This window comes from Quercus lobata, chromosome 10, assembly GCF_001633185.2.
Source record: "Quercus lobata isolate SW786 chromosome 10, ValleyOak3.0 Primary Assembly, whole genome shotgun sequence".
In the NCBI taxonomy this organism is placed as follows: domain Eukaryota; kingdom Viridiplantae; phylum Streptophyta; class Magnoliopsida; order Fagales; family Fagaceae; genus Quercus; species Quercus lobata.
In genome coordinates this window covers 11,977,452-11,990,514 of record NC_044913.1, presented here as the reverse complement: position 1 = coordinate 11,990,514, position 13,063 = coordinate 11,977,452, and the positions used below count along the sequence as shown (strand labels likewise).

The 13,063-nt window shown below is 32.0% G+C and overlaps 1 protein-coding gene across 1 annotated transcript; it reads right to left on the bottom strand.

Annotated features, from left to right (window-relative positions):
• Positions 1 to 3,473: 3,473 nt before the first annotated feature.
• On the bottom strand, positions 3,474 to 3,983 carry LOC115964342. Its single transcript, XM_031083676.1, has 2 exons — positions 3,881 to 3,983; positions 3,474 to 3,772 (listed from the first exon to the last, which is right to left on the bottom strand). Exons 1-2 carry the CDS (start codon positions 3,981 to 3,983, stop codon positions 3,474 to 3,476), a joined length of 402 nt encoding a protein of 133 aa, XP_030939536.1.
• Positions 3,984 to 13,063: the final 9,080 nt, after the last annotated feature.

The window sequence follows — 13,063 nt, the reverse complement described above, 5'->3', positions numbered from 1 at the left end:
GACGACAGATAGAACGAAAGAGTACAAGGGAAGGCAGCCTTTATTGTATTCAGTGCCTTGTGCCTGACACAGCCATACTTCTCTGTCCTTACAACTACTCCCAACAACTAGAGGTAGGGGCGAATGAGATAAGTACCTACCCTGGGAACCCCAGTCAGGAGAAGAAAAACAACTATAAATAGGGAGTAAAGAGAAACAAATGGGGGGGGGGGGGATGGATCCCCAACACACCAGGAGCACCAAGAAAAGCTCCTTGGATTCTGCCGAGGACTAATCCTCTCTGTTAAATTTGGCCCTTGGGAAATACCTTGATGGTCGTCATCCACACACCAAAGCCCAGTTCTAGTAACCCACCCTTTACAAATTCATTGTTCAGGGCTCCTTGGGCCGGAACCACATAATTGTTGGGCCCGGACCCCGAATCGTGACCCTACACCATATATCTCATCCTCTACTTTTTTGTTTTTCTCTACTTTCCACTTCCAGAACCTCCCTCTCTATTTCTTTCTCCAGCTCTCTCCTTTTCTACTCCTTTTCTTTTCTTTTTCTACCATTATCTTCAAACACACACAGACACTTATGGAGAGAAAGGAGAAATCACCCTTGCTCCACCACACCGCCACCGTTGCTCCTCCCCCTTACCGCTGCTGCTCCACCACACACATACGTCTCTATTTTTTTTTCTTGATCTTTTATTGTTGTTCTATTTTTTTTTCTTCTGTTCTTGATCTATTGTTGTTGTTGTTTTGATTTTAGATTTGTTGTTTAAATTAAAAGAATTGTTTTGTGAGAGCAAGAATTGTTCTGTGAGAAGAAACAAATCAAAGAAGAAAGAGAAAGAAGTGATAAAATATTAAGTGTTGGAATTTTTTAATGAAAAAAAAAACAGTTGCTAATCTATAGTAGCCTATCAGACTTGATGGGCTACAGTTCATTAGCCAAAAAAAAATCTAGGTATACTGAACCTGTTGGAACATGAACAGTGCACAAATTCTCCAAATTTTAGCTAACAAATCCGGATACCGAACCTGTTGGAGATGCTCTTAGTTGGGACCCAAGGGGGCCTCCCCCCACCCCCAATTTTTTTTTTTTTTAAAAAAAAGTCAGTAGATACTACGAGTGTGCAAACTATCACTGAAGCCAACAACACCAATCGACACCGACCCTCCTACACAGCCATTGGCACCGACCGACGGAGCCGATGCCGGCAATCAGAACGTGAACGGAGCTCCAATGCTAGTGCGGTGAGGACATCGAAGACGCAAAGCACGCACTGAGTAAAGCCGAACCAAACCGATACAAACAGATAGAGAAATATTTTCAGTTCAGATCAGGGGTACGGCGTCGTTTAGGTGTGTATCTATTTTAAATTTTTATAGTAAAACGTTGTTGTATTGGGTTATTATTAAAAAAGAAAAAAAGAAAAAAGGCACCATTTTATGTAGGTTTTCAGACACATACCTCACTATAAATTCATTCTATTCACACCTGGAGACCCTTAACTCTCTCTCTCGCTCTTGCCCCAGTTGCCTCGCCTCTAGCCTCTCGCTCACGGTCTCACCGGCCTGAGTTGCGCCTCGCAGCAGCAGCAGCTCCCCGTGGCAAACCACGGTAAGCCATCAACCCCTTTCTTTTGGTTTTAATGGAAACGGAGTGAGAGAGATTGTGTTTGACTGTTTGTAGTTGTGCGTGTGAGTGTGACTGTGTGAGTTGTTGACTTGTTGTTGTTCAATGTTCAGTAGGGAAGTGAGTTAGAGACTTAGAGTTAGAGATGGAGATTGGACAAAGGTGTGCGTGTGAGTGTGTTGACTCAATTAGTTAATTTATTTAGTTATTTATGTGTGTGAGTGTGAGTTGTGCGTGTGACGGTGTGAGTGTGAGTTGTTTGTAGTTATTTATTTATTGAGTTTTTATTTAGTTAGTTTTTAGTTAGTTATTTATTTATTTAATTTAGTTTTTACTTTTTGGTGTGTTGACTCAGCTTATGGATCATTATGTGAAATTTTGCACAGGTTTGAAATTTTGGATCATTATGAAATGAAAAATACATTATTTGCCACAGGTTTCTTGAACAAGTTGATATATTGATGTTGGGCTTGAAAGCCCAATTTTTTTATTATTAAAAAAATAGTTTTTTTTTTAATATTTCAAACCGACCAAACCGACTAAACCGCACTGCAAAAAACCGCACTGCTATAGGTCGGAAAACCGAACCTAGGCTGTGTGCATCGATTCCAATTATGAAAAAACCAATCTCTATCGGTTCGGTAATAAATTTGGAAAAAAACCGCCATTACCGAACTGCGCACACCCCTAATAGATACTAGATATATATATCAATATAAGAGTTATCTTTTCTATAAAAAAAAAGAAAGTATAATAGTTATCCATTATTATGGCCCCTTCCCCCTTCTTCTTTTTAATATATATCCATGAATACATTTTAGATTCATTTAAATAAGATTACAATTATGTACAATTTATCACCAAGCTAATTAATTGGAAAATCAAACACTGATGATAAACACAAGATTATTTTAACAACTGAAAAGAAAAAAGTGAATTAAAAAAAAAAATTCTATTTTTTTGCTCCAACCTCACTGAAAAACCCCCCAACGACTTATTTTGGAGTTTGAGAAAATGTCTCCTTCTTCGTAATCAATAAATTTCTTGGCTTTACATTCATACTATCACACAACCAGACTACTACATATTTGCATCTGGGCTTTGACTCTTCTCTCTCTCTCTCTCTCTCTCTTTGAGATAGTTGGTTTGGTTTGCTGTTTTACCTTTTGTTTTTGCTTTACTCTTTCATCCCAAGATCCAAGACAAGATTTTTTTAACAGATTTGAGATTATAATTTTTCCAAGACCTACACGTGTATGGTTTACACTTCAACTTCTCTTCAAAAGCATAAAAAGGTCTGACCTTTCTTTCTTCTACTTGTTATTTGTCATTAAATTAATAAATATATTAATAATATATAAATATAATATACGATTTATGAAACTGATAATATATATAATAGAAATAAAATAATAGTATAATATATTATCTGTTGTTTCATATTTAATTATATTTTTGTATGCATGAAGTGTTTGTTTTTTACTCTTTTATTTAGCAATCTTTAATTGACTAGTAGGTTTGTTGTATCTTAGTCATTATGCTTAATGAGATATAATTTATCTGAAAATCTAAGTTTATGGGAAAGTTAAAATTTATTGATTCATTCTTAAGAAGTAAGAAAGATGGTAGCATTATTATTTTAATTTTTGTATATAGAGAGAAAAAAAAATTAATCATTTTTTTATAATAAAAAAATAAATAAACTTTTTTTTTTTTGGTTCAACCCCCAAAGTCAAGTTCCTAGCTCCACCACTGATTACTCTTACAACTTATCACTTTGGATGGAAGGTATACTTATCATTATTCATTTTTTTTTTTTTTTGGGTAAATAGGCGATATATTAAAACTCAAAGAGAAGCAACAGGCCCATGGCAGGTCCAATTTACATACAAACCAATCCTATCATCCTGAAGAATTTGCAAAACATCCACAGGCGGATTCAAAAAAATAAGAAAATCTATTTCCTGCTCCACTCCCATTTTGGCCAATAAGTCTGCACATCTGTTAGCTTGCCGGTAGCAGTGCTTGATCTGAATTTGCTGAAAACAGGATAGCAACTTCCTGCAATCATCCATTATAGGAGATATAATAGTGTTATCATAGTTGTAGTTCCTTAAGACATCAACCACTGCTTTAGCATCCAACTCTACAACAAGACATGGAATATTAAGAGAAAGGCACAAGCTGAGACCATCCCTTAGACCCTAAAGTTCAGTTGCAAAACAGTTCGTAGAACCTATATGCCTTGTGAAACCTGCTATCCAACTCCCATTATCATCTCTAACAACACCACCGCAGCCTGCTTGACCAAGTCTACCCAAAACCGACCCATCGGTGTTCAATTTCTTCCATCCCATTGCTGGCTTCTCCCATTTGATGCTTCTAGTCACAACTCAGGTTGGGCTCCTAGGAGAAGCTACATAACACAGAAACTCCACAGCTTGGTTCACAATTTCATTGGAAAGATTCGGGTTTTGGCTCTTCCTCTTAAAAATAAGCATGTTTCTACTCTTCCATAAGTTCCAAACTGCTACTGGAAATAAAATATTCCATGGAGGATTACCTTGAAAACAGCTTCCCCTATCTTTGCTATTGATCTTGATCCAATCTTGTAAGTTGCTAGTCCAAAACACTCTGTCAATCCTTTGAATTCCCAGCTACCGCCATACTTCTTTAACATTATGGCAGTCCCTAAGAGCATGAAGAATTGTTTCCGAGGCCCTTTGGCAGATTGGGCATGACTCCTCCTCAACTACTCTTCTTTTCACAAGACAAGCCTTAACCCCTATACTTCCATGAGCACACATCCACAAGAAGGTCTTGATGCGGGGCAAAGTGTTCAACCTCCAAATCCACCCAAAATCATGCACACCCAAGTCAGCTTCCGCTCCCATGGCAATGGAGTAAGCACTCCTTAAATCAAAAGTGCCTCTTGGATTGCCCATCCAAGAGATTCTCTCCCTTCCTCTACTAGTGAAGGGTGTAGGTATGGCTTGAATCAAGGATTTTACATCCAAAGGCAATTCAAAAGGAATTTTGCTCCAATCCCACCTCGTATCTGTAAGGACATCCTTAACTTCCAAGTGAGTTGCACCATGAGTTAGAGGCCCTTAAATCAAATTCCGGAGAGGGCCTTTGCTCAGCCAATTGCCCCTCCAAAAACTAATATTACTATCCCTGTTAATCATCATCAAACTACCCTTCTTGAAGGTCTCCCTACCTCTTCTTATGGCTGTCCAGACCTGGGAGCATGGTAATCTGTCCGGATTTCTAGCATTAAGCCTTCTATTGTTATGGTACTTTTGCCAAAGGACTTGCGCCCACAAAGCTTCGCTCTCTGTGTGCAGCCGCCAATTAAGCTTGGCAAGGAGGGCTGTATTTCTACCTTTAGCTTCCTACAACCCAAGCCCCCCTTCCTCTTTTGTTCTAGTAACTTTTTGTCACCCCACCCAGTGGATCTTCTTGGCAGTATCCGTGGTTCCCCATAGGAAATTTCTATTTACCCGATCAATCCCATCCAAAATTCTTCCCGGTAACTTAGTGCACTGCATAATATAGGATGGTATAGCAGCAGAAGAGGCCTGAATAAGGACAGCTCGACCCGCAAAGGAAAGCATATTCGCCTTCCATCCTGCAAACTTATCATTATTCATTACAGTAAGGTCTAGCCTCTATCTTGACTTAAATTTTAATATGTTTTAATGCATTTCAGCCACTTGTGTCTATTTCAATTGTTTTGATTCATATTTATAATTATTATTTATCGCTCTGTGTCGTCGCACTTTTCTTTTCTTTTCTATTTTTTTTACTTCCCCTCTGCAACCACTTGTCTAATGTCTCCCCATAAATGTCTCTCTCTCCATCCTGAAAATCACACAACTTTTCTTTTTCTTTCTTTGTCTTCTTCTGTTTTCTCTTTTTCTTTCTTTTTTTCACTTTGATGATGGTGTTTTTTAATAGATGTCAAGGACTTTGATGTGATGACTATTATCTTTCATTTAAGCAATGTGTTGTGGATTCGAGTATGGAAATTACCCTATTAAGGGTTAGAACTAACTACCAACCACCTCTTTCAAAGTTCAAGCCCTAGAAATGCAGAATTGTGTAATGGAAAACCAACTTTGATGTTTGTTTTTGAATATTTCTATAATTTTTTTCATTTGGTGTTTTTACTTTTTACCTATGTAATGAAATTTTATGAACCTCTTTGTTATGTAATAGTTATCATAAACTTCAATATTTTGAAATGACGGTATTAAAAATGTTTATTATATGGTTTGGTATAGATAATTTATAACCCTATACTTACATGATAAAGCATTTAATATGTTGATAGTTGCTATATCTAATTAAAATGTTTGATAAAAAATAGTAGTAATCGTAAAATGATATGTCAAAAATGCACTGATAATACTCAAAAAAATTTGATAAAAGATTACTAAGCAAATTTGTCTTGTGAATGAAAGGTCACTAAATGATTTCTAGACATTTAAAATAGTTACACATTTTTTAAACCATTGGATTTAAGTAAATTCAATGGTAAAAAAAAGACACTCATTAATGCTAATATTCTGATTAGGATTTCATTAATTTTCTCTCATAAGGCTTATAAGGCATGAGTGGGGCGCATCTTTCTTTGATATGGAAGCAAGTCTCAAAAACAGCTCATATCGCTTGAAGGAACAAAGCCGTGCGGGTCCTTCAGCCTCAAAGCGGACAAACTGCTTGTGGGTTGGAAAATCTCCTCCCACAAGATCATTTGAATTTCTTGCAAATAGATTTGTACCTATTATGTCTCTTAACTTATTTAGTACCATTTGAATTTCTTGCAAATAGATTTGTAATGAAGTTTCTGCCCACACCAAAATTATATAGTGCTCTTTAACGGTTGGAAAGAAAAAAAAAAAAGAAAGATATTATGCTTTACGGATAGAGAAAAAAAAAAAAAAAGGTATGGAAAGAATTTAATAAGGAGAGAGAGGAAAAAAAATTGTAGTATTAATTAGGTAATGAGGGGAAAAGGAATAGCATTTAATGATTTTTTTTCAACCGTTAGATCTTTTAAAAATCTACGGTGTAAAAAAGGTATAACTTGAACCCATCTATATATATATACATATCTTCCCTCAAAAAAAAAATATATACATTCATATCAATTAATTAAGGTACAAGACTCATAGTTAGACATTTAATATAGGGTGTAATGCTTAGAACCAAAATTGGATCAATACATGTTTAATTAATAAGTATTAATAAAGAAGTCACATTAGAGAATTTGTAGAAAATTAAGAACCCAGCTAATCTAATTAGAGTTTGTTTAGAGAAGATTATACCTTATTTAATAGAATAGTACTTGTTTTTTTAATCCAAAAAGATGGTAAGTTTTTGTTGGTTAAACTAATAAAGTTTAGCACTATTAGGTAGTCCAAAGAAGATTATATAAAAATTAAGAATTATTACATAACAAAGAAAATCAACAATTTCACTCCTTTTATATTGTTAATTTCTTATCAATGCTGTTAGATTTTGAATCTAACAATCAAGCAAGCTTCACTATGATAATCCCTTATTCTCCAATCATTTCCTATGATGAATCAAGCTATACTCTCTCTGTCTCTCATATTAAAAATCCTATTATTTCATAACAATAGTAAAATTGTTTTATATATCATGCTTGATGAATCACCCACAATAGGGAAAAAGGGTGGAAATTAATTAAGCATGAGGTATATCTTTCTCTTTACAATCATCATATCTTCCTTTGCATATAGCAGCTAGCTCCTAGCTAGCACCATAGTAGTCCCTTTTTCCTAGTCAAAAGCTTGCAATCTTTAAGTTCACAAATCCAATAATTAATTGAAGTAGAGTAAGTCAAACTTGAAACTTGTAAATCCTGACCAGCTGCAAAATGCAGCTTCCAGGAGAAGAGCCAAGCGTGTGCAAAGTGCAAACACGAGTCACATTCAATGCAAGTAGACATATTGCTTAAAGAAAGACCATGCAGAAAAAAACTCTTTTCCGCGCTGAAAATGTTTTCCTCCCAGCATGTTTGAATTATTGAAAGTGTTGCGCGCATGTATCTGATCATAAAAAAAGAAAGAAATTTCTTATCAATGCTGTTAGATTTTGAATCTAACAATCAAGCAAGCTTCACTATGATAATCCCTTATTCTCCAATCATTTCCTATCATGAATCAAGCTATACTCTCTCTGTCTCTCATATTAAAAATCCTATTATTTCATAACAATAGTAAAATTGCTTTATATATCATGCTTGATGAATCACCCACAAAAGGGAAAAAGGGTGGAAATTAATTAAGTATGAGGTATATGATATATCTTTCTCTTTACAATCATCATATCTTCCTTTGCATATTGCAGCTAGCTCCTAGCTACTGCTAGCACCATAGTAGTACCTTTTTCCTAGTCAAAAGCTTGCAATCTTTAAGTTCACAAATCCAATAATTAATTGAAGTAGAGTAAGTCAAACTTGAAACTTGTAAATCCTGACCAGCTGCAAAATGCAGCTTCCAGGAGAAGAGCCAAGCGTGTGCAAAGTGCAAACACGAGTCACGTTCAATGCAAGTAGACATACTGCTTAAAGAAAGACCATGCAGAAAAGAAAGAAAGAATAGTTTGAATTATTGAAACTTGTAAGTGTTGCGTGCATGTATCTGATCATAAAAAAAGAAAGAAAGAATAGTTTAAGTGTGAACGTGTATGCCTGCTAATTTGACTCTGAAAATATAGTCTACTGTTCATTCTTATCGAAGTTGAATCAAGCAAGAATTACATTATATAATTAAGACCAGCCAGTCAATTACTGCAGCCATTAAACCTTAGTTACAACGTACTTATATTACTTTTGTAGTGGCCTATTTGGACCTCCTTAATAGTGTTTTCTAGCTAGGAGGATATATTGTTATTATTAATTAAGGTTTAAATTATACTTTAATACTATTAAATTAATATATAGATTATACTACTCAATAGTCAATATATATTTTTGTTGGGTTTTAAATTCTCGACATGTGTTTAACATGTATAAATTGTGCAAACTTCTTATTAATTAAATATTACTTATGTATTATCTTATCCATTTACTCCAAAGTGTTTTTTTTTAATATGATGTGAAATGGCACAATTTGAATTCAAACTAAAAATAAGACATGTTCATACTTCATATAAATCAACATGGACACAATGGATACAAAAATTCATGCGGTTTGAATGATACATGGGTCCATAGACGACAAGAAGAAAATTTCACTAAAAACAATTAGATTATCGCATTGACATGACAACTCATTCAAAAACCCGAAATATAAAACTCCAAATTCCCAAATACTTCCAAAGTTATCTCTCTCTTTCTCTCAATTTATTTGGTTATAGCTCTATTCTTTTAGCGCACAACCCAAGAAATAGGGAGGAAACCCCCCGCCCCCACTTTTATAAATAAAATAGTATGTGTGTATGGTTATGTGGTGATCGTGTGTTAAATTTTGTTTAGCATTTTACTTTTTATTATCTAACTATACCTAATCAATCCATTTTTTTTTTTATTAGGAACAGTATTGAACGTATAATGAAATAATAAAAGTCTTTTATTTCTTTTTTAGATTACATGAAAATCTGCAAGAACGCAACATTTGATTTCAAAAAGGAAAATGTAAATATTTCAAAAGTCAATACCAATGATGCAGCATTGTCAAGCTCTAACACCAATATCCCAATTTCCGTAAATTCTCAAAGAAAATTTCATTTAGAACTCTTAATGATGGAAGATGATTTTTTAACCGATTCTTTAATTTTGTACATTAAAAGGGAAAACCATTGCTAAATTTAGTACAAATATAATTATAGACACTTTTTTTGAATTTATAAAGAAAGTAATAGATGGTTTTGTTCAAATGTATTAAGAAACAATTACTGTCTTTCTTTTTGTTGATATATAAATATATATATATATTTTTTATACAAGATAAAATTTCTACTTTAGTCTAATTTAAATGTATATGTATTGTCTTTCTCTTTGTTAATATTCACTACACACGAGTTTAGATTCACATTAATTTTTTAAATTCATTTTTAGCACCCCAAAGTTCAAACTCTAGCTTTGTCTCTGCAATAAAAGAACATATTAAACATTCAGAATGTGTTACTATGCATTAGAAAACGTCAGATTTTTTGAGGGTTCCTATTACAATTCAAATTCGGTCAGTCATGACAACTTATGTTGTGCTTGACATTAACAAAATATCAAAGAGCAGTAGAACTGTAGAGTTGGTGCATAATTTTTTAACCAAATTTTATATTAATAAAATATTATTTGCTATATGATAAGCAGTGGTGGAGCCATTTGAGCACTGAGAGGGCCTTGGCCTCCCCAAAATTTTTGAAAAAAATTAAAAAAAAAAATTTGTGGAACACTCCTAAATAATTTGAAAATTTTTAAATAAACTTGTCATTTTAGCCCCCCATCCCTAATAATATACATACATACATATATATATATATATATATATATATATAAGAAAGTCTAAAAATAAACATAATTTTCATTTAAATAAAATACAGTCCATAAATACATGTCAACAAATTACAATAATTAAACATTCAACATTTTTAAAATGAACACATAGGTATTTTAACAATTATCTCAACAAATAAAAGGGAAAAAAATTATAATTTTCATCTCCACACATCTAGGACTTACTTGTACACAGTAATAGAAAAATTGAAAAGTCAAAAATTTTGTTGATGTGCCGCACCACCAAGTCTCCCACACAGTTGCAGAAATAATCTCTCTCTCTCTCTCTCTCTCTCTCTCTCTCTCTCTCTCTCTCTCTCTCTCTCTCTCTCTCTCTTCTCTCTCTCTCTCTCTCTCTCTCTCTCTCTCTCTCTCTCTTCTCTCTCTCTCTCTCTCTCTGTTGGGGACTTGGCCTTTGCATTCTTCTTCTCTTTCTTCTTGCCATTGCCCCCTTTTTTTTTTTTTAAGACTTTCAGTTCTTTCCTTTTCCTCACTCCCATTACTGTTGTAGTTTGTTTAAATGTAAAATTTTTGTACTGTGTTCAAACTAGACAAGAAAGAGTGTCTCAATTTGTCATTGTCACTGTTAGTGCCATAAGCCCCTCAATTTGTGAAGCTTACATGCCATGGGCCCCTCATACTTGATTGTGCAGTGCTCTATCTATGCCCCTAACTAAGACCGGCTAACCCATAACCCATTGTTTTTAACTCTTTCTCAGGTTAGGTACTTTGCATTTGCTTTGTTTGGATTTTTTTACTTTACTTTCATTTCTTTCTTTTTTATATTCCTTATAATATATTAATTATTATAATAATCAATATATTATATATACTATATACTACTGTATTAACATGTATTAAGTTTTTTTTTTTTTTTATGCATTGACATTTCAATGATTGTTTGTCTTTTATTTAGCAATCTTTGGACTATTAGTATATATTTTTTGAATCTCAGTCATTTTATTTAATTAGTGATAATTTAATTTGATAAATCTAGGCTATGAGCAAGTTTAGGACTATTGACTCATTCTTAAAAAAAAAAAATGAAGATGGTGATTCAAAGAAAAAAAAGTTATATATGACCCTCCAAAGATAAATTCATGGCCCCGCCATTGATGATAAGTAAACTCGTGTTCTATATATAATTTTAAAATGCATTAAATTTGAAACTTAGACACTATAGATGAGATTGTTATTAATCTTTTTTTTTTCTTTTTGCAACATAAAATGTGTAATAAAACAATGTAATGCAATGATAAAATTGTTAAAAATAATCTAATGCAAATTTATTAAGTGATATAATATTAATTATCAAGTATAATTTAAACCTTATAATCGTGAAATTAAAAAAAAAATTTAATATTTTATAGATGATATAGATTTTTTTACACATTTTAATGAGAGAAAGAATTTGAATTTCGAACGTCATAAATATTATTTGCTATTTTGCAAAGAATAAAGTCTAACTACAAAATTGATTGTAACCTTAGGTTACAACCTTACTCAGTATCTTTTTATTAGAGGTGAATTTCACCAAATCCACCATTGTAAATTTTTTTAGAAAATTAAAGATTAATAGTTATGTCATCAATAAATTATTTAAATTGCAAGTTTTTGTAATTCAAAAATTATGCATAAAATATAAGCTTATAAATCATATAGTAAATAATATCTGATTGACACAAAATTTGACACGTGTATTAAGAGCGCAAAAAACATGCAATTCAATTATTAAAATTTCAAAATATGTAACAATTTTTATTTTATTAAGTAAAATTGTAGTTTTGTAACTAAACTTTATCTTTTTACAAATATACGGGATATAATAACAACAATATTATGATTTTGTAAGAATATAAAAAATAAAAATAAAAATTTATCAATTCAAGCATGTATAAGCATCAAACCCTCAACCAACTCTGGACCATTTCTTTTTGACAATCATACTTACAAAAGACAAAAGTTAGTAGAAATCTTTTTTTACAAACTTAAATATATACACGGTACCTTCAGCTTCAGTTTTTCGAGTCAAACCACGCCATGTATATGTTAATGAATATACATATACTTTTTTTTTTTTTTTTTTTGAGAAAGAAAAAAAAAAATTTTTTTTCAATGATTAATATTCTCTATCATCACCTAGCTTCAAGGCTTCAACACGTTCTTTTAAAAGATCTCTAAAATTTTTATTTTCTTTTGATCAATGTTTTCAATGATTAAAAGATCTAGAAATTTTTTTTTTAACCCAACCCATTATGTAATGATTGATTTGACTATTTACTTACTTATCATATGATTATTATGTTATTTTTTTTATACATAATTAGAATAAGATTATTTATTGTTATATATATATATAAATATATATATTATTCTAAAAAATATATATTTGATTCAAGTCAAGAGTCCTATAAACTTACTGGTCACTACACCAAAATAAGTCTATTACATCAAGTGTTAATACAACCAAATTAGTATAGTGGTATTAGACATAATATCACATTTAAAAAAAAGTCGTTGCAATAGTAACTTAAAAATAGTAAATTATTACATTAATAATAATTAGTTGTAATAATTTATAATTTTCAGTTGCAATAGAGATTTTAATAATAAATTGAATTTAGAAATTTTTTTGCAATAACTTAAATTGAAGAAATCAATTTTTTTTAATAACTTAAATTGAAAAAACCTTTGTAATAACTTGATACCAATTATATATTTTGCGATATATTATAATAGATCAAAATTTCAAAGAGATGGCTTATTGCAACAAATTTAATATTGCAATAACTAAAATATTAGTTATTTTACAATTTATTGCAATGACAAACACAAATCTGCAATGAATATATTATTACAATGATCTAATTTTAATTATTTTACAATCTATTGTAAGAAAAAATATGA